Source organism: Aquarana catesbeiana, linkage group LG09 (assembly GCF_042186555.1).
Source record: "Aquarana catesbeiana isolate 2022-GZ linkage group LG09, ASM4218655v1, whole genome shotgun sequence".
In the NCBI taxonomy this organism is placed as follows: domain Eukaryota; kingdom Metazoa; phylum Chordata; class Amphibia; order Anura; family Ranidae; genus Aquarana; species Aquarana catesbeiana.
The window spans coordinates 40,660,437-40,677,957 of NC_133332.1; the positions used below are offsets into that span (position 1 = coordinate 40,660,437).

A 17,521-nucleotide genomic window follows, 5' to 3' on the forward strand; every position below is an offset into this window, starting at 1 on the left:
GGAGCCATTCGGAAATACTCGGAAACACTTGGAAATACTCAGTTACGAGTGTTTCCTAGGGTTTCTGAGTGCATCCGAGCGGTCTCCGAGTATTTCCAAGTCTCTCCGGCGCCCCCCCCACCTCTGGCCACATGCGGTATTGCATGCAGTACAAGTCAGTGTGGAATGAGTTATCTTCGTTTCCATTGACTTCTGTGGGGAAACTCGATTTGATATGCGAATGCTTTGGATTACAAGCATTCCCCTGGAACAGATTCTGCTCATAATCCAAGGTTCCACTGTATACATTTTAAAAATATGGGTGGTCTCGACGGACCATGTGGTCTTCTTTTTGTCATCACTCTACTTTGGTTCTACGTTTCACATACACAATACAAGTGTATGAAAAATAAGCCAGTCAACTGCAAATACAGACAAGAAATATACTTTATATTCAGTTCAAATGCTGGTAATGATGTACTGTAAGAAAAGAACAGTGGAGTAAATGAATCTAATTTGTACACATCTATTGCTGAGAGATGTGTGGTGTGAGGAGGAGCTTAATGCCTAAAGCCCCGTACACACGATCAGACTTTCCGACGGGAAATGTGTGATAAGAGAGAGGCTGTTGGCGGAAAATCCGACCGTGTGTATGCTCCATCGGACATTTGTTGTTGGACTTTCCGCCAACAAATGTTGGCTAGCATGTCTTCAAATTTTCTGCCAACAAATGTGTGTAGTCGGATTTTCCGAGTGTGTGTACACAAGTCTGTCGGACAAAAGTTCAAAGTACAAACACGCATGTTCGGAAGCAAGGACAAGCCAGAAGCGGTCGGTCTTGTAAACTAGTGTTTCTAATGGAGAATTAAAATTTGTGACGTGGCAAATTATGAAATCTCCAAATGCAGCGCACAATTCTCTTCTTTAATGGGATAATAATGAAGCTGCTTTGCTGGTGATACTGATGGAGTTATTGCAAACAAATTTTCAAAGGCTTTTTTTTTTCTAGTGATATCAAGAATAATATTATTATGCTTTTTTTTGGGGGGGGGGGGGGGCAAGTTAACACAACACCATTATCCCATAGTTTTTAAGATCAAAGATACAACTATGTTGATGTCCCTTGTTAATTTTACATTGTATTTTTTTAAATGTAACTGCCTACTCCCAAACTGTCATTTGAAGTAAAACACATAGCCAAGTATTATTCTACACAATTTTTTTTATTGTGCATTAAAAAAAGAAAACAAATAAAATTAGACATGCTATTTGCCAATAGAACTTAACCAAAAAGGGCATTCTATGCATCCAAAAATATAGAAAATATAACAAATCAAATCATTATTCAACCAAAAAAATAGTATCAAAGCAATAACTCCAAGGCCAATAATAAATAACATGTTATCTCCTCCGATTCCACAACATGGCTGGTTGACGAACGGCCGTTCAGAAATTAACTGAAAAGCACAAAATGAAAAGCGTGGTCTGAAAAGCGCTAAATGAAAAAACGCAAAAAGAAAAGCGCGAATCAACACTCACCCAACTTCTACTAACACGAAATTAGCAGAAGGAGCCCAAAGGGTGGCGCTAAAGAGCTGAAAAACCACGTAGTATGTCTAGTACATAACTACATTCGTAATTGTTGTCCAACATTTGTGTGGCCGTGTGTATGCAAGATAAGTTTGAGCCAAAGCCCTTCGGACAAAATTCCACAGTTTTGTTGGCGGAAAGTCTGACCGTGTGTGCGAGGCTTTAGTCTTGGTTTATATGCGGTTTGTCCATTCTGTGTTTGTCTCTCTCTGGTGTGGTTGCAGGTTTCCATGTTCTACAGAGGTTACTGGGATGCATTGTTTATGGTAACGGGACAATTGGCACAGTATTCAGTTATCGTTATGATGGAAGACCGTTCCTTAGTTTCAATGTGGAGAAGGCACACTGGATAGCAGAAGACTCGAGAGTACAATACTTTGCTGATATGTTTAATCGTAACAAGACTATGGGAGAGCAGAACAAGAAAATTCTGATGAATAACTGTGTTCCGCATATAGCTGAGCTGCTCTCATTGGGGAGTTGCACATTTAACAGAAGAGGTACTGTGCTGTCCTATTACATTTATGTTGGTCACTTTAAGAAATAAAGATCTATGCCTATTTGCACCTAAAATTTTAGGATGTGCCCACCCAGAAATGGTATTTCAGTTTTTTTGGTACATGCAGGAATGTTAAACAAACTGGCAGTTTCTTACATCTCTCTGAGATTTTATTAGAGAAATATCTTCATTGGGTTCCCAGGACTGCATGCCTGCTTTGCCCTTTTTGAGGGGGTCCCACTGTCCCTGTTAGATTTACTTTTTTTTATATTAAAGTATAAATAACGGCAAAACATTTAGAGTATGGAGACAGCTGGACATTTTTTAGGCACCACTCTAAATGCAAAACTTGATATAAAAAATATATATTTTTATTCAATACAATTTTTTAAAAACATCCAATTTACTTTTCTAGTCTCTAGTACACTACATTTTAAAAAACATAATAGAAACAAATATCTTCTTTAATCCCTAGGTGCAGAGCGCATGCAAATATGTGGTCTCTCGGCGGCCAGGCCTTAGCGCCAAGGGGCTGCATATTTCTGTGCATTAGCGTGAATAGAACTATGCCGAGAGTGCGCACGCTGCACGCTCCTGGCACAGTCACTGGCGGCTCACGAAAAGCTCCAGAACGCTTCTTATGATCGGGAGTTTTCTGATCATGTGAAGTGGTTAAGAAGAATGAAAAAGGAGGAGTCAAAATGTACAAAGGTGGACAGAAGCAGAGTTGAGCAATACAATCATGGGATATACTGTAATAAAAGCTGATAATTAAAGTGTTACTAAACCCACAACAGTAAAATCAGTCTGTATATGCAGTAAAGCATGCTTGTTATACTCACTGTGGAACCTAAGGGGTAATCCTCTTCATTGTGTAAAAAGGCTGTTTGATCCTGTCTTCTCTGAACCTCCCCTTCTTCCACTGACTCCAGAACATGTCCGGATAAAACAGAGTTATTGGAGTCACTCTGCACATGCTCAGTTTGGTGTGTATTGCTAGAGAGTTTTTTTTTCTTGGGAGTGCATGTGATCAGCACAGGGCCAATAAACACTGTCCAGACAGGTGGTCAGGGGTCCTGTATCCTGATAGGACAGCTCAGTGCAGTATGAAAACTCCTTCTACAAGCTTTAACCAGACACTGATAGAAGTCACAAGACTGCTATATACTGATGAGAAAAGGTATTTAGCAGTTTATGTTTACTAAAACGATTGCATTTCCATGTTCTGTGTACTGTGGGAGACCAGATATAGTGAATGCAGGTTCCTGGGTTTAGTAACACTTTAAGGCCTCCATAACCTGAATATTTCCCTGTAGATACCAGATTCCAGTGGCAAGCATCAACAAATTTTTGCAGCTGGAATGACAGGTGTATGTGAACACTGGCAACCACTCAGCCTGTACAAAGTAATGACAGGATGACAGTAACCATCACTGTTCCCATGTAGCGGCACACCAGGTGGTTTACTATTAGGGATGAAAGCCCAAGCATCCAGGTTCCAACATCCCTCCCTAACCTCAGGTGACCAATAAAAGAAAATTGAAGGTAGCCGCCATGAGACTGGTAAGTAGCAATATACTAAATTATTTCTTTTTAGACTTAGATGCACTTAAACATTCCCAAGCACACTACATTTTACCATTGCTTCAAAACTACTGCAATTGGGTCTTGCTCTTTATAGTTTGCCATATATTTCTAGACCCTGTATCTTGTCTTTCCATTCATTTCCTTCTGCAGAAAAGCCAATTGTGAGAGTGACACAAACACCCATCACAAATTCCACTTCCAGACTGAACTGCCGGGCATATGGACACTACCCCAAGAATATCTCCATGACGTGGTACAAGAATGGAGAGCCGGTGCCAGAGAATCTGACGGAGCGAGTGACCTTACCTTTCCCTGACATCACCTACCTCACCTGTCTCACATTAGATATCACCCCAACAAATGGCCATGTCTACACCTGTAGTGTTGATCACAGCAGCATGATGTTGCCCTTCAGGGAGGACTGGAGTTTGTCAGGTGTGTTTGTATGGTATAAACGAAACTCGTGAAGAAAATTGTACAACTTCCCCTTTACAATATTTAAATTGAGAATTTTAAAGAACATTTCTACCTATCTTCCCCCCTTTTCATGTTTCTTTACTATGTGTTGGCTCCACTTACAGTTTTTGGGTGGTGTGTATATGCACATAGGGTTGATTTACTAAAGGCAAATAAATTGTGCACTTTTCAAGTGCAGTTGCCCCAGAGCTTAGAAAATAAGGTAAAGCCTCACTTTACAAAGTATACCAAATCACATGCAAGAAAAAATAAAAAAAACTGCATTTTTCCTTGTACATGATTGGATGATGGAAGTCAGTACAGCTTTACCACATTTACTAAGCTCTGGAACAACTACACTTACAGAGTGAACAGTCTGATCACCCCTTGCCAGTAACCCCCCTCCTCCCGTGGTTCCCAGGCTCTCCCACTCTTACGGAGCCTGGGAATGCCGCCATCGGCTAGGGGACAGAGATCACTGTGAGGCAGAGAGAAATCCATGCCTCGATCTCACATGCAAACAACGAAACCGGAAGTGATGTCACTTCCGGGTTCAGATGCACCATTTACTGGCCAATACAGCCAGGGAACATATCTAATAAAGCCAATCTGTGCTTGGTTAGATGGTGTGAAGGGCAGGGGAGACATTGGGGTCTATTAGACCCCTATTGTCTCCATAAAGAGTACCTGTCACCTGCCCAATGCTATCACATAGGGGCAGAGGCGGCTCCAGACTTTGTGAGGCCTTAGGCAAAACTTAGACATGAGGCCCCACTCACTCCCATAATGGGAAAAACAATTCAAGGGATGAAAATGAACTGTATTAGGAGTGTACAGTATAGGGGAGTGGACAGTACAGGGGGTAGGTAAGTGGGCATAATAAAGATATATTTTCCTCAAGCAGAGCTGCACAGGGAAGCTGCTCTCACAGATCCTACCTATTCTGGTAGGCTGTCACAAAGAGAGAAATAAAGGGGGGTGGGTGGAGAAGGAAGGAAGGAAGGAAGGAAGGAAGGAAGGAAGGAAGGAAGGAAGGAAGGAAGGAAGGAAGGAAGGAAGGAAGGAAGGAAAGAGAAAAAGAGAGAAAGAAAGATGGAAGGAAAGAAAGAAAGAGAAAAAAAGATGGAAGGAAAGAAAGAGAAAGAAATATGAATGGAAAGAAAGAAAGAAAGAAAGAAAGAAAGAAAGAAAGAAAGAAAGAAAGAAAGAAAGAAAGAAAGAAAGAAAGAAAGAAAGAAAGAAAGAAAGAAAGATGGAAGGAAGGAAGGAAAGAAAGAAAGAGAAATAAAGATGGATGGAAGTAAAGAAAGAAAGAGAAAGAAAGATGGATGGAAGGAAAGAAAGAAAGAGAAAGAAAGATGGATGGAAGGAAAGAAAGAAAGATGGAAGGAAAGAAAGCAAGAGAAAGAAAGGAAAGAAAGAAAGAGAAAGATGGATGGAAGGAAAGAAAGAAAGATGGAAGGAAAGAAAGAAAGAGAAAGAAAGATGGAAGGAAAGAAAGAAAGAGAAAGAAAGATGGATGGAAGGAAAGAAAGAAAGAGAAAGAAAGATGGATGGAAGGAAAGAAAGAAAGATGGATGGAAGGAAAGAAAGAAAGATGGATGGCAATAAAGAAAGAAAGATGGAAGGAAAGAAAGAAAGAAAGAGAAAGAAAGATGGATGGAAGGAAAGAAAGAAAGAGAAAGAAAGATGGAAGGAAAGAAAGAAAGAGAAAGAAAGATGGATGGATGGAAAGAAAGAAAGAGAAATAAAGATGGATTGAAGGGATGGAAAGAAAGAAAGAAAGAAAGAAAGAAAGAAAGAAAGAAAGAAAGAAAGAAAGAAAGAAAGAAAGAAAGAAAGAAAGAAAGGAAGAGAAAGATGGATGGAAAGAAAGAAAGAAAGAAAGAGAAAGATGGATGGAAGGAAAGAAAGAAAAATGGAAGGAAAGAAAGAGAAGGGGGTGGAGGAAGAAGGGAAGGAAGAGCATCCCCTACATCAGTGTACTCACTGGGATGCAGGAGGGACTGGATGGATGGATGGATGGATCAGACTCCCCTTTTCCTTTTCTGTTTTCTTCTTCAGCATGAATCTTCCCGCCCACACATCCCCTTCTCTGAGGCAGAGCAGAGAACACTGCCGAGGAGAGTGGGCGGGGCAGACACAGGAGGAGAGGGCGGGAGGAGGAGCAGCAGAAGCTCTCTCTCCTCTTCTGTTTGGCTGTGCGGGCAGCAGGGGGTGGGGGGAGATCTGTCAGAACAGGCTATGCTGAGCGGCTCTCTCTGTCTGTGATCCGGAGATGCACGTGAGCTCCGATCACACATCTCACTCGCAGCCTTGTTATCTCTCCCTGTAACAAAACGGGGACTCAGGACTGTGTGATGGCGGATACCTCTGCTGCTGGAAGAGGCGGCTCTCTGATTAAGTAAACAATCCAGCTGTGCGAGGCCCCTATGACTGCGAGGCCTGAGGCCACCGCCTATTTCGCCTAATTAGAGAGCCGCCTCTGCATAGGGGTTTATTAACCCATTATGATAGCAATCAAGTAAAAATGTAAAAAATACAAATACAATAAAATATATTAAAATTTTTAAAAAATTGCCGTAAACCCCATTGCCCCGCAAACCTGTGCAAACGCAAGCCCAGGGTGTGCATGTGCATGTAAACCGCAGTCACACCACACCATTGCAAAATAGCTCCTAGTTAACTTTAAGATTACCTGAATTTGGGAGGTATATGCAAATAATTTTTTATCTTTTATATTTTAACCAAAAATGGGTATTATATTGTGTGTTTTTGCACGAAAATGTATTTTAGTATATTTTTTCCTGTAAATTTGGTTTAATAAACAGTTGCGCAAATAGCATGCGACATAAAAATTTGCAACCATCACTTTTTTATTCTACAGGGCATCTGATTTCAGAAAATATATAATGTTCTGGGGTTTTAAGTAATTTTATTGCCAAAAATTAAGATTTTTACATGTATGCAAAAATATAAAAAATGGTTCTGGAGACAAATTGGATAGTTCAAGTCACAAAAGGTAAAGATCACAGAAGCCTTTTAAAATAAACACTGCAATCAGTTAGTTTTTCTATTTTGTTTACATTAAGTCCTAACTACATGGTATCTAAATCAATGAATCTCAGTACCTAAAGCTGGCCATACACTTGTAAAATTTCATTTGAACATTTTAATTTTTGGAACATTAATTTGATTTCCTTATGGATAGTGAAATAAAACCATTATTTTTGACTGTAGTAAAAAGAAAATTCAAGGGAGCAGCATATAATTTTTTTATTGACTTAACAAAATTCTAACTGTGAATGTGATTTTCATTCTGCAAAAATCGGACAGAAATTCATGCACTTGTAGCATGGTGGAGCTCCAAGGTCCAGAGCACATATCATTATATCACTTCTTCGCTTAGAACAACTGATTTCAAATGTTCCAACACATGTGATATAGCCAAAAACTCCTAAACCTTGACTTTTCTGGGAAAATACCAGGCATTTATTCCTCTCATGAGGACAGTCTCATTTACCGGATGTTCCTAAGATCTCACAGACACACGAGAGGCTTACTCTACAGTCTGCCATCTTATTCCAGAGTGCTTAATGGGTACACCTCTAAAGTCACTTTCTCTTATACTGGGTAACACCAGTGGAATTTAGTTCAAAATTCTTCATTTTAACCACTAGCTTCCTAAGCCAAGTCTGACTATTCTGTCAAATGTAAAAAGAGTCGAGATAATACCTTGGCTGCGCCATTGTGATACCACCAATGAATTCTTCCAGGAAACAAAACTTGTACATCAGGCCTAGCCATGTCAGCCTGCACATGAAGGACATGATGAGAAGGGACCCGATCTGCCTTTATTAATAATGTTGGCTGTTGCCAGATTATCCGTAAAGAAAATCACTGAGTTTCCTGACAAAACTGATCCCCATGTGAGTGCTGCTGCCAGTATTTGGTAAATTTCGGACAATGCAGAAGTATGAGCAAAGTTGTCAGACAAAATACATCTGGGGGAAAAAATGGACGCAAAACCAAATGAGGCAGCGGCGTCTGAAAACACTCTGGGAGACCTGCTCGCTGATTGTGGAATGAGCATGGAAAAGCCATTCCAGTCACACAGGAACTGGTCCCACATAATTAGGTCGGCTCGTGCATCTGCTTGTAACCTGACGACCGAGTCAGAGGCCTGATGCAGGGGTAGGAGGGCCAGAAACCTGGAAACAAAAGATCTATCCTGTAGAATAATTCTCATGGCATGATTCAGCATCCCCAGAAGGGACTAAGTCATTTGTGGAACAGACAGAGGACTGGACAAAAAGATGAATAGTCTGACATATCCTGACCAGTTTCTCCCTGGGCAGACTCGCAATCATGAAATTAGAGTCAAGAGTGATGCCCAAAAATTGATGACGTTGGCCGGACCTTCCACTTTATGGGCAGCCAATGGGACATTTAAATCTGAAAACAGGCCTGTAAGAGACTGCAGATCCCTGGGCGGATGAACAGGATCTTCTAACAGCAGGAAGTCATCTAGATAATGAACTATCCCCTGACAACCTTTGCAGTTACCCAAGATCCAATGGAGTGCTTGGGCAAAGATGTCAAACAAGCAAGGACTGTTTTTTGACACAAAGGTTAACCTGGTGGCAAAATAATAATGTTCTCGCCATTTAATGCCATGTCATTGCCTGAGTGCAGGTTTGATCTGAAGTAGCTTCAAAGCATCGGCAATATCCACTTTGGATAACCAAGTATCCCTGTCTAAATGGAGAATGAGCTGGATAGCCAAATCCATGGATGAGTACTTTAGTGAGAATTCCTCTGAAGGAATGAGGGAATTGAAAATTTGCCACAGACCACATCAATGGGGCTGACCCTCCACATACAGAATGGAGGTGAAACAAACGGACCAAATTACTAGCTGGATCAAAACTGAAACACCAAGCTGAGGTATGCGCTGATGACTGACAACTAGCACATACTGGGGATTTCTGGTTGGCGAAGTGCCTGCAGAATAGCTCCATGTCAATATTGCTCCAACACGTCACCACTTGGAACTGCGCCCAAGTGGCTGCTATCTTTGCTGCAAAGGACCGGTGATAGTTATAAAAAAAAAACCCATACTTATGTGCCAAGTCCACCACCTTGTGTAAATACAGGTCTAATTTCTTCCTCCTGCCTGAACTGACCAAACAGATGATGTCCTCTGAAAATACCAAACACCAGCACAAATTCTGCCACGCCAAGTTTGCGGTTAAGCCTGAGGTCCTTCACTTTGAGCACCACCGAAACCTTCCCACAAGCTTAAGATTTGTTCTCCGTGATGTCCTGAGATGCTATAAGAAGGGAGGCTAGGTTAATATCTTTTCCCTCCAGAATGTCTTTCTTGATATTAGCAGGGACATAGAAGGTAAAACGGAGAAGGAACTGCCACAGGTAAGAAATGCTGACATTACCTACAGGAGCGCTGGGAAGAGCAGGGCCTAGGGGTTCACCTGACACTGCGCTCTAACTGAGTTGGCCTTGATCTCCTCCATCCTGTCTTGCAACTGTGACATGGACGTGGAGAGAGTATTTAGCACGTATTTGCGTCAGAGAAGTATGAGCAGAAACATGTTTCTGCGCTGGTGGATGGGAGTGGTTGGGATGTACTAGGGAACAATAATCTGAACAGTTCTGCCTTCCTGGCTATGGCCGGAAAAAGAATGCCCCTGTGAAGAAGCTCTGCTTTCAGGCCTAGGTATACTCCAATTCCCTAATGATGGGGTTCTGCCGTGCTCTAAACCCCTAAGCGGAGTTAGAGGGATAAATGCGAATTCATCGCTTTCCCAAAATATGCAACATGTCAAGATCTATGGGAAAAAGACAACCAGAGAAAATAAGAACAACCAACCCGTACTTAAAAACAATAACCCCCTATGTGCCTAAGTATATTGATGTGGGTGCAACAATATGACAAACAACAGCGCATGAGTCTGAACCTAGTGACAGAAACAATCCCCAAGGGTATGCGATAAGCGAGCCCGAGCAACCTGTGACTCAAGGACAGGTAATTAGAAACAAACACTCAGGGCTAAACATTCCCACGGACTGTAGTGAGTAGAAAATAAGAATGTACTGAAACAAACATGCAGCATATGACATATGATATATGGGCGAGAAGATTGTGACCCAACAATCGCTTTAAAACAAAACCTCAGCCCATATGGAGCCATAGACATGACAGATCCTGATATGTGACCACTGGCTATCTATACCCGTGATGAATTGCACACAAACGCACCTTGCCCACCTTGCATGTAACACTGGGATCCACCTGAAACAACATCATGTGTACATGTGATGACAAATAACCGAAGGAAAGGTATGATACGACATAGAAGTGAAGATGACAATGGACACTGTTACATTGTCAGAACTATTGAGGTTAAAAACAATTAATTTATAAGGCCTATACATATTTTATATATGGTTTCATGGGTATCTTGGAAACCATCTTGTATATCTGTTAGAAGGTGAATACAAGTTCATTGCTTTTGGACAGAGATTTTTACAGAAGATTTTAAGAGCCTTATCCCAGGCTGTAAATTGTGAGGGTCCTAGACAACAAAAACAAGATAAGGACTGGCCATGGTGCCAGAATGTGTGTAATGAGATTGATGACTCATGTCTCAACTAGAACAATGAATAGAGACTTAAAAAAATGTACTGGAAAATAAAAGAATAGGGTTTATTTAAAAGTTATCTTATGAACAAGTATTATTAATTGCAAGTACTTATATTAGCAAAAATTTCTATTGTATTATTATTACATTATATGGAGCATTTATATGCCTACTTAATATATATATAGAGAGAGAGAGAGAGAGAGAGATATTATTAATATGTACATGTTTAAAGTACTATTAATGAGAGTGAATCTACATGAGAATAACCATTGTGTTTTTAATACCAATTACCTCACTCTCAAAGGTATTTGGAGGAAAAATGAATTGCCATCGTGCAAAACTTTCTTAAAGCTATATATTTTATGAAGAGAAAAAAAGTCGGACAGATGCTGCCATAGAACAGGCCACGCTGTTATATTTATGATAAAAGCAGAGGTAAGTGCAGCGCAAAAAACGAAATTAAAGAAAAAAGAAAATAGTCCAATCAAGGTGGAAACTCCAATCACTGGACAGAAGGAATGGCAGAATCCCTTGTGTGGAAAAAGGGGGAAAAGTCCTTCTGATGTAAAGTGACATTATCCTTCACCAAATAAGCCCAGATACGCTTACCAGAATGGATGGACTTCCCTGCCACAGAAGGTCAAAAACGCATGTATCCCTAAGGGATGTTGCAAACCTCCCAGACTGTTTGAACGATCCTCAATCGCAGTGTGTGGAGCTCTTGTCCAGCAAGAAAAAATCCAGTAATGCAAGAGGAAACCTCCAGAAGCCGGTATGGTGATAGTATGCAGCACTGCCGTGGAACCAGTCCTTGCAGGCATCGCACTCGATCATGAAGCGGGTCACGTCGTAGGGTTGCCATTCTGTGCATGGTATAACAAGTTTGTCCATGTGCGGTTAAAGTAAATTTGGGATTGCAATATCTGTTGACTGAGAGAGGTCACGTATCAATATCAGCATCTTTTTGTTTACACATCCTGCTGAGCCACTGATAAGCAATTAATTACTTTCAAGGAGTTACTTAGTTTTGTTACCTTGGTATTTTTGAAACAACACCCTGTGGTTATTTTCTCATCATCTGTATCATCCATATTATTGAAATGTTGATCCATATTCTATGTTTGTCACCAGTTATATTTTGATATTATTCTGCACTGATTTTTGTAAATAAATATTTATATTTTTGTACATTTTTATTGCTTTCACAAGGGATGAACAACGACCCTAAGTTTCTCCTATGACCTCCAATGCGTCCGATCAAACTGAGATTAGTTTGATCTGTTGCTTCACAAGCCTGTGTTCTGTCAAAAGAGCCAACTCGTCAAAATTTCCAACCAAGTCACTTCCGGTGACTCTCTAGCAGCTGTAATTGCAGATCTTGACGACTTGGCTGTTTTCACAGAACACCGGCAGCGTATATACTACGGTACAAGATATAAATAATGGACATTGTTAGTCAGCCTGCTGGTAACCAACAACATGGCCGCCTCCAAGGCGGCAAAAACTTTTTTACTCCTTAGCTGCTGTTCTGTGAAAACACTCAGCTCATAATGTGGCGTAGTGTATATGCTGCCGGTGTTCTGTGAAAACAGCCAAGTCATCAAAATCTGTAATTACTGCTCCTGTAGAGTCACCGGAAGTGACGTAATTGGAGATTTTGTCGAGTTGGCTCTTTTGACAGAACAACTGCTTGTAGACAAACAAATTGAAACCAGAAGTGATGGCATTCTCGCTGCTAAATTCACACATTGGGAAAAACAACATCAGTTCCTCTCACTGTGTCCGGGGGAGCCGATGCCATCGGTCGCATCCTTACTGGGCTTCCTGATTGGATGGTAGAACCCAGTAAAGGCGGCGGTGGCAGCAGCAGGAGGGGGGTGGGACCCACTCCCGCAGTCTGTAAAAGTAATCTAGCAGCTTTATAGCCACTAGGATTTCTTTTACCTAAAAGAGAATCACACGATGTAAGAAAATGATACCGGGATCATGGTTCCAGCCTCAACTATGATCCCGGTATAACCGCCTTAGTACCAGGTCATATATATATATATACATACGGCGGTATGGAAGCGGTATTGAACTTTTGTTCAATTTTCTAATCGTTAGCAGGATCAACTTGACACTCATTTTGACAGCAGTGACAAGAAAATTTAAAGGAGCTGGATGGAACATTTTTATAGAAAGGACAAATTTCTAAAAGCGTAGGTGATATTTATTTGGCAAATTAAATTAATTCCAAAATAAAATGTTAAAAGCAAAAAAAATTAACTACTTTCAAATGACATTTGTCAAGCCGGCAAACGTACTGAGAATTTTTGTACAAATTTATGTATGATTTTTCCTAGAAATTTTCGCATGAAATTCTACTAGATGTATTGAAAGTTGCCGAGTTTAGCTAGGATGAGCCAAAGTTCAATCCATCTATGGTTGTTCCCGCTCAAGAGACGTTGATCTAACGATCAGCTTCTCTCGAAGAGGAATGTTAAAAAAATGTAATTCGATCAGTTCCGCAGCACTGATCAGTGTCTTCTGACAGCGAAGGAGTCCCCCCATCAGAGTACAATAACACATCGGGGAGGATTCCTTCATCCACCTTGATTGTGTGGATGGGGGAATTTGTTTGGTCAGCCTAAGGCAGCAAAAACACAATAGTGCAGACCTCACACACTGAAAAAAGTAAAAACATTTATCCCACTCACAAAGTTGAACATTTCAAAAGCAAAGATGAATTTATATTTTACAGGACTTGTCCATCCAAACTTGACATGTAAAGGGTAAAAGGTAATTGCACTTTTGTAGGGAAAAAAGGAGCAAATAAAAAAAATAATATAGTGTATACAATTGCGGCACAAGTCATTTTTTATTTGAATGTTATTAAAAATTACCTTTCCTTTTTAATCTGCAGTGCTGTCATTTTCTGTAAAATGCAATTCAATATGGCAACCTGGAGGCACTCTGTACACAGATGGTGCACAGAACGCCCCCAGAAATGTAGTTTCCTGCTTGTGTGATTGGCTCACTTATTTTCCAAGAAGTCTGCACTAAGATACAAGTCAGTTTTTGGGCATCCCCTGCAACAAAAATGTCACTTTGAGTGAGATACTCCCAATAGGAAATTAAATCTAAAGGGATGCAGACACTGTCACTTTTTTTTCATTACAACTCTGCAAGTGCAGCAGCTAATTGATAATTATAAAATCACATTAGATTCACTTAGCACATGGACACAGAAAAACAAACAGCTATTTCTTCAGAATAACAAAAGGTAGGAATCTGCAACAAAGTAAAAATGTCTGCAATGTACATTAATCACCTAGAGGGCAATATATTTTTCCCAACAAAAGTGTAGTTACTCTTTAAGTGCACCTAATCAAAAAGTTAAATAATACACAATACCCTCTAATGCCTTGCCCTATTCACAGTATTTGATGATTAAAGTGCTTGTAAAGGTTTAAATTAAAAAATAAAAATAAATAACAAACATGTTATATTTGCCTGCTCTGTTGCAGTGGTTTTGCACTTCTCTTGCACCTTCTATTCTCAGGTCCCCCCTGGTGCTCCTGTTCCCTCCCCCCTGTCTGGGGGCACTCAAGCGTACTCGCTCCCAAGCCGTTTTTGTTTGTCTATAAGACACACAGAGAGCAGCTCAGCCCCGCCCCCTGCTCCCTCCTCACTGGCTGTGATTGACAGCAATGGGAACCAATGGGTCCCACTACTCTGTCTCAGCCAATGAGGAGGCAGAGACCCAGGAGAGCTTCTGCTCTTGTGCACATAGCTGGATCAGGATCAGGTGAGTATTAGGGGACTGCACGCTGAAAGTTATTTACCTTCATGCATTGAATGCATGACGGTAAAAAGCTTTTAGGCCTTTAGAACCACTTTAAATAAAACTGCTGAAATACACCAACATGTGAAATCAGCATAGGGTTATCTTCATTATTATAGAAAAATACCAAAAAAAACTGTGCTATATACATAAATGTGAAAAAAATAATAATAATGCTATATGCAATAAATATACATATAAATGACAATAATATCAAATCAGTGTTTTAAATTTATAATAAAATTCAATTATTATGATGCCCTAAATATATAAATGTAAAAATTTGGAAAATGCAATATGCACACACATATGTGATAATGATATCAAATCAGTGTTTTAAATTAATGGCAAAGTTCATACATATGATAAAAAGCAAAAAGAGTCCCTTGATATTTCTCCGTAAGATCCCAGTGAAATATGGAAAGCAAGTACACCCTGCAAAGTGAACTTCCACCAACAATCAAATGCGCTTACCAGATGGGAAGCGCAAATAGGCACAACTAGGACAACTTCCGGGTAGGGCTGCAAGGCAATGGAGACAATCCTCTGGATACCCCTGTATATGGTGAGCATATGGACTAGACCCCGGTGTGCTGTCTATGATCTCTCTCCATATAGCGTGGCTCTGACCAGTCAGCAACCCAAGTTAAGGACATAGGAATGGAAGAAGGGCAGCCATAGAGTAAATCCGATAAAAAGGTTTATTTAAAATATGATAAAACACTTACAGAATGGCAGTAGTAAAGAGAGCAAATGCCGGCCGGCAAGCGAGCGCCCGTTCGTGGTGAGTTGCGATGACGTCAGAGTGTCACCCTCCTGACGTACGTTTCGTCTGTCACTGACGTCGTCTGTTAATTTTTTTTTACATTGATGTATATAGCGCCGTTTTTTTTTGGTATTTTTCTGTTTATTGTGAATATTTCACGGTTGAACTGCTGCTTAGCTTGGGGGGTTTCTCTATGGTAGCGTGGTGATTTTTCTGTTTTTTTTTTGTTTATCTTCATTATTACCTTTCTTCAACAGTGAAAAGTAAATGATTTCCTTCTCTGGTTTAAAATGGTAAACCTTAAAAAAAAAAAGAAAAATAGTTATGATTTTCTTTGTTTTCTTTGTGTAGAGGAGATCCTGGAACCATTGATCAGAGGCCTTTCCAATGGAGTCATCATTGCCACATGTCTGGCTGTCATCCTTCTGGTGGTTCTCGTAGTATTTGGATCTGTATCTATAGGAAGAAGTAGAATACAGTGAGAAGTCATGTTGGCACAGAACCACTGATGTGTTGGATTATATATCAGAATGGGACAGAGCAGAAGATTCCAAATTTGCTCTACAAGGCTTTTTTTCTCCAACAGATCATTGACATCATAGTCACTACAGGCCAAATTAATGTTTTCTAAGCTTCAATCAATTATGTTCCACTACCATTGTGATAGCTGCTTTTTTCCATCTTGCAGTATTCATGTGGTTCATAATTAGAAGAATAGTTCTCACTAGCTACATATACCACGTATGTTTCATCCATACCTGCACATACCTCTATTTGTATTTCAATACAGTATCTGTTGCAAGCCCCCCTTGCCAGCTGCAGATCCCATGTCATAGTTACCCACCCACCAAGAATTTGGACTTTTCAACTTGGCCATCAAAGCCCACAATATTAAAGTGTTTGGATCACAGCTTCCTCCTTCTTGTAGCTGTAACTACAGTCCATTTTTGCCAAAAGGTCTATCTGGTCTCCCTTTTAGAAGACGAGTCATATCATAAACTTACGGTACTTTGTGAAAGTTAAAGCAGACTATATTGAGTCTATGTCAAAATATACATTATTTTTGCTATGTCTAGAAAGTACACAGCTTTACATCAATCAAGTTAAAGACAAGTAAGCCATAAGACTGTTGAGAGTATGTAAAATACAGTATTTATAAGGAATATACATTACAGTATGAATACTACCTTTCTATTGTAATAGTTTCTGATTAGGGCATGAATATATGAAACATGACCTTATGTATAATTGTGCTTGTATACATCAGGCATTGCAAAATTGTGGACCACAGCCTGGATCCAGACCGAGCCACTGTCCCATCCAGACCTGCTATTGTGCCATTTAGGAGCTGCTTTTTTCCCTCACGCCTCCACCTCTGTCATTATCACAGCAAGCGGACAGTGGGAGGCAAAAAAGTTCTGCACGGAAGGTGGGAGCTGACAAGGATAACTTTTCAGGTTTACCAGCAGGTGATTGCTTTCTAGGATGCAGGGTGAGCCTAGCAACCAGTCACCAGCTGGTTAATATGAAAAGTTTACCCTCTGCAGCTCCCTCTCCTGTCCTTTGTCCAGTACTGCTGTATCTCCCGCCCTCAGTCTGCAATATTCCTGCCCCCTGCTCTCCGCTCTGTTTAAGGTAGGAGAGTGAAGGGGGGCAGAGGACATGGATGTGAAGGACAGGGGTAATGTGAAGGGGAGCAGTGCTGTGGGGAGGTGATGCAAAGTGGGGGGTAGTGTTGTGTGGGTGGTGTGGGGTTGATATGAAGGGGAGCAGTGCTGTGGAGGATAATGTAAAGTGGGGCGGTGCTGTGGGGGGTGATGTGAGGAAGGGCAGCGCTGTGGGGGGAGATGTGAAGGGGGACCGTACTGTTATGTAAAGGGGGCAGTGTTGTGGGGGGTGATGTAAAGGGGGCAATGCTATGGTGGTTATGTAAAAAGGGCAGAGGACACTAGCTGTGGTGGGAACTCAGCCTGCTCTCCTCCAATTACCAGACTTGTCCTGAACTCCCCCTATACTGCACAGCCATTGCCTGGGAAGTTCAGTGTACTGCTGTTTCTCCTCTCCCAGCTCTTATGCAGCTGAGAACATCTGAGAACAGCTGAGAACTGAGAGAAGGGGATCGCTTATAAAAAAGGGGGAAAAAGTGATTATAA

The 17,521-nt window shown here is 40.8% G+C and overlaps 1 protein-coding gene across 1 annotated transcript in view; it reads left to right on the top strand.

Annotated features, from left to right (window-relative positions):
• The window catches only part of LOC141107536 (major histocompatibility complex class I-related gene protein-like), a 51,010-nt gene extending 33,869 nt beyond the window's left edge, over positions 1–17,141 (top strand). Inside the window, exons 3-5 of the mRNA XM_073598337.1 lie at positions 1,794–2,069; positions 3,806–4,090; positions 15,720–17,141. Coding sequence (XP_073454438.1) covers positions 1,794–2,069; positions 3,806–4,090; positions 15,720–15,850 — 692 coding nt within the window. The 3' untranslated portion in view covers positions 15,851–17,141. The remainder of the gene's footprint in view (positions 1–1,793; positions 2,070–3,805; positions 4,091–15,719) is intronic.
• Positions 17,142–17,521: the final 380 nt, after the last annotated feature.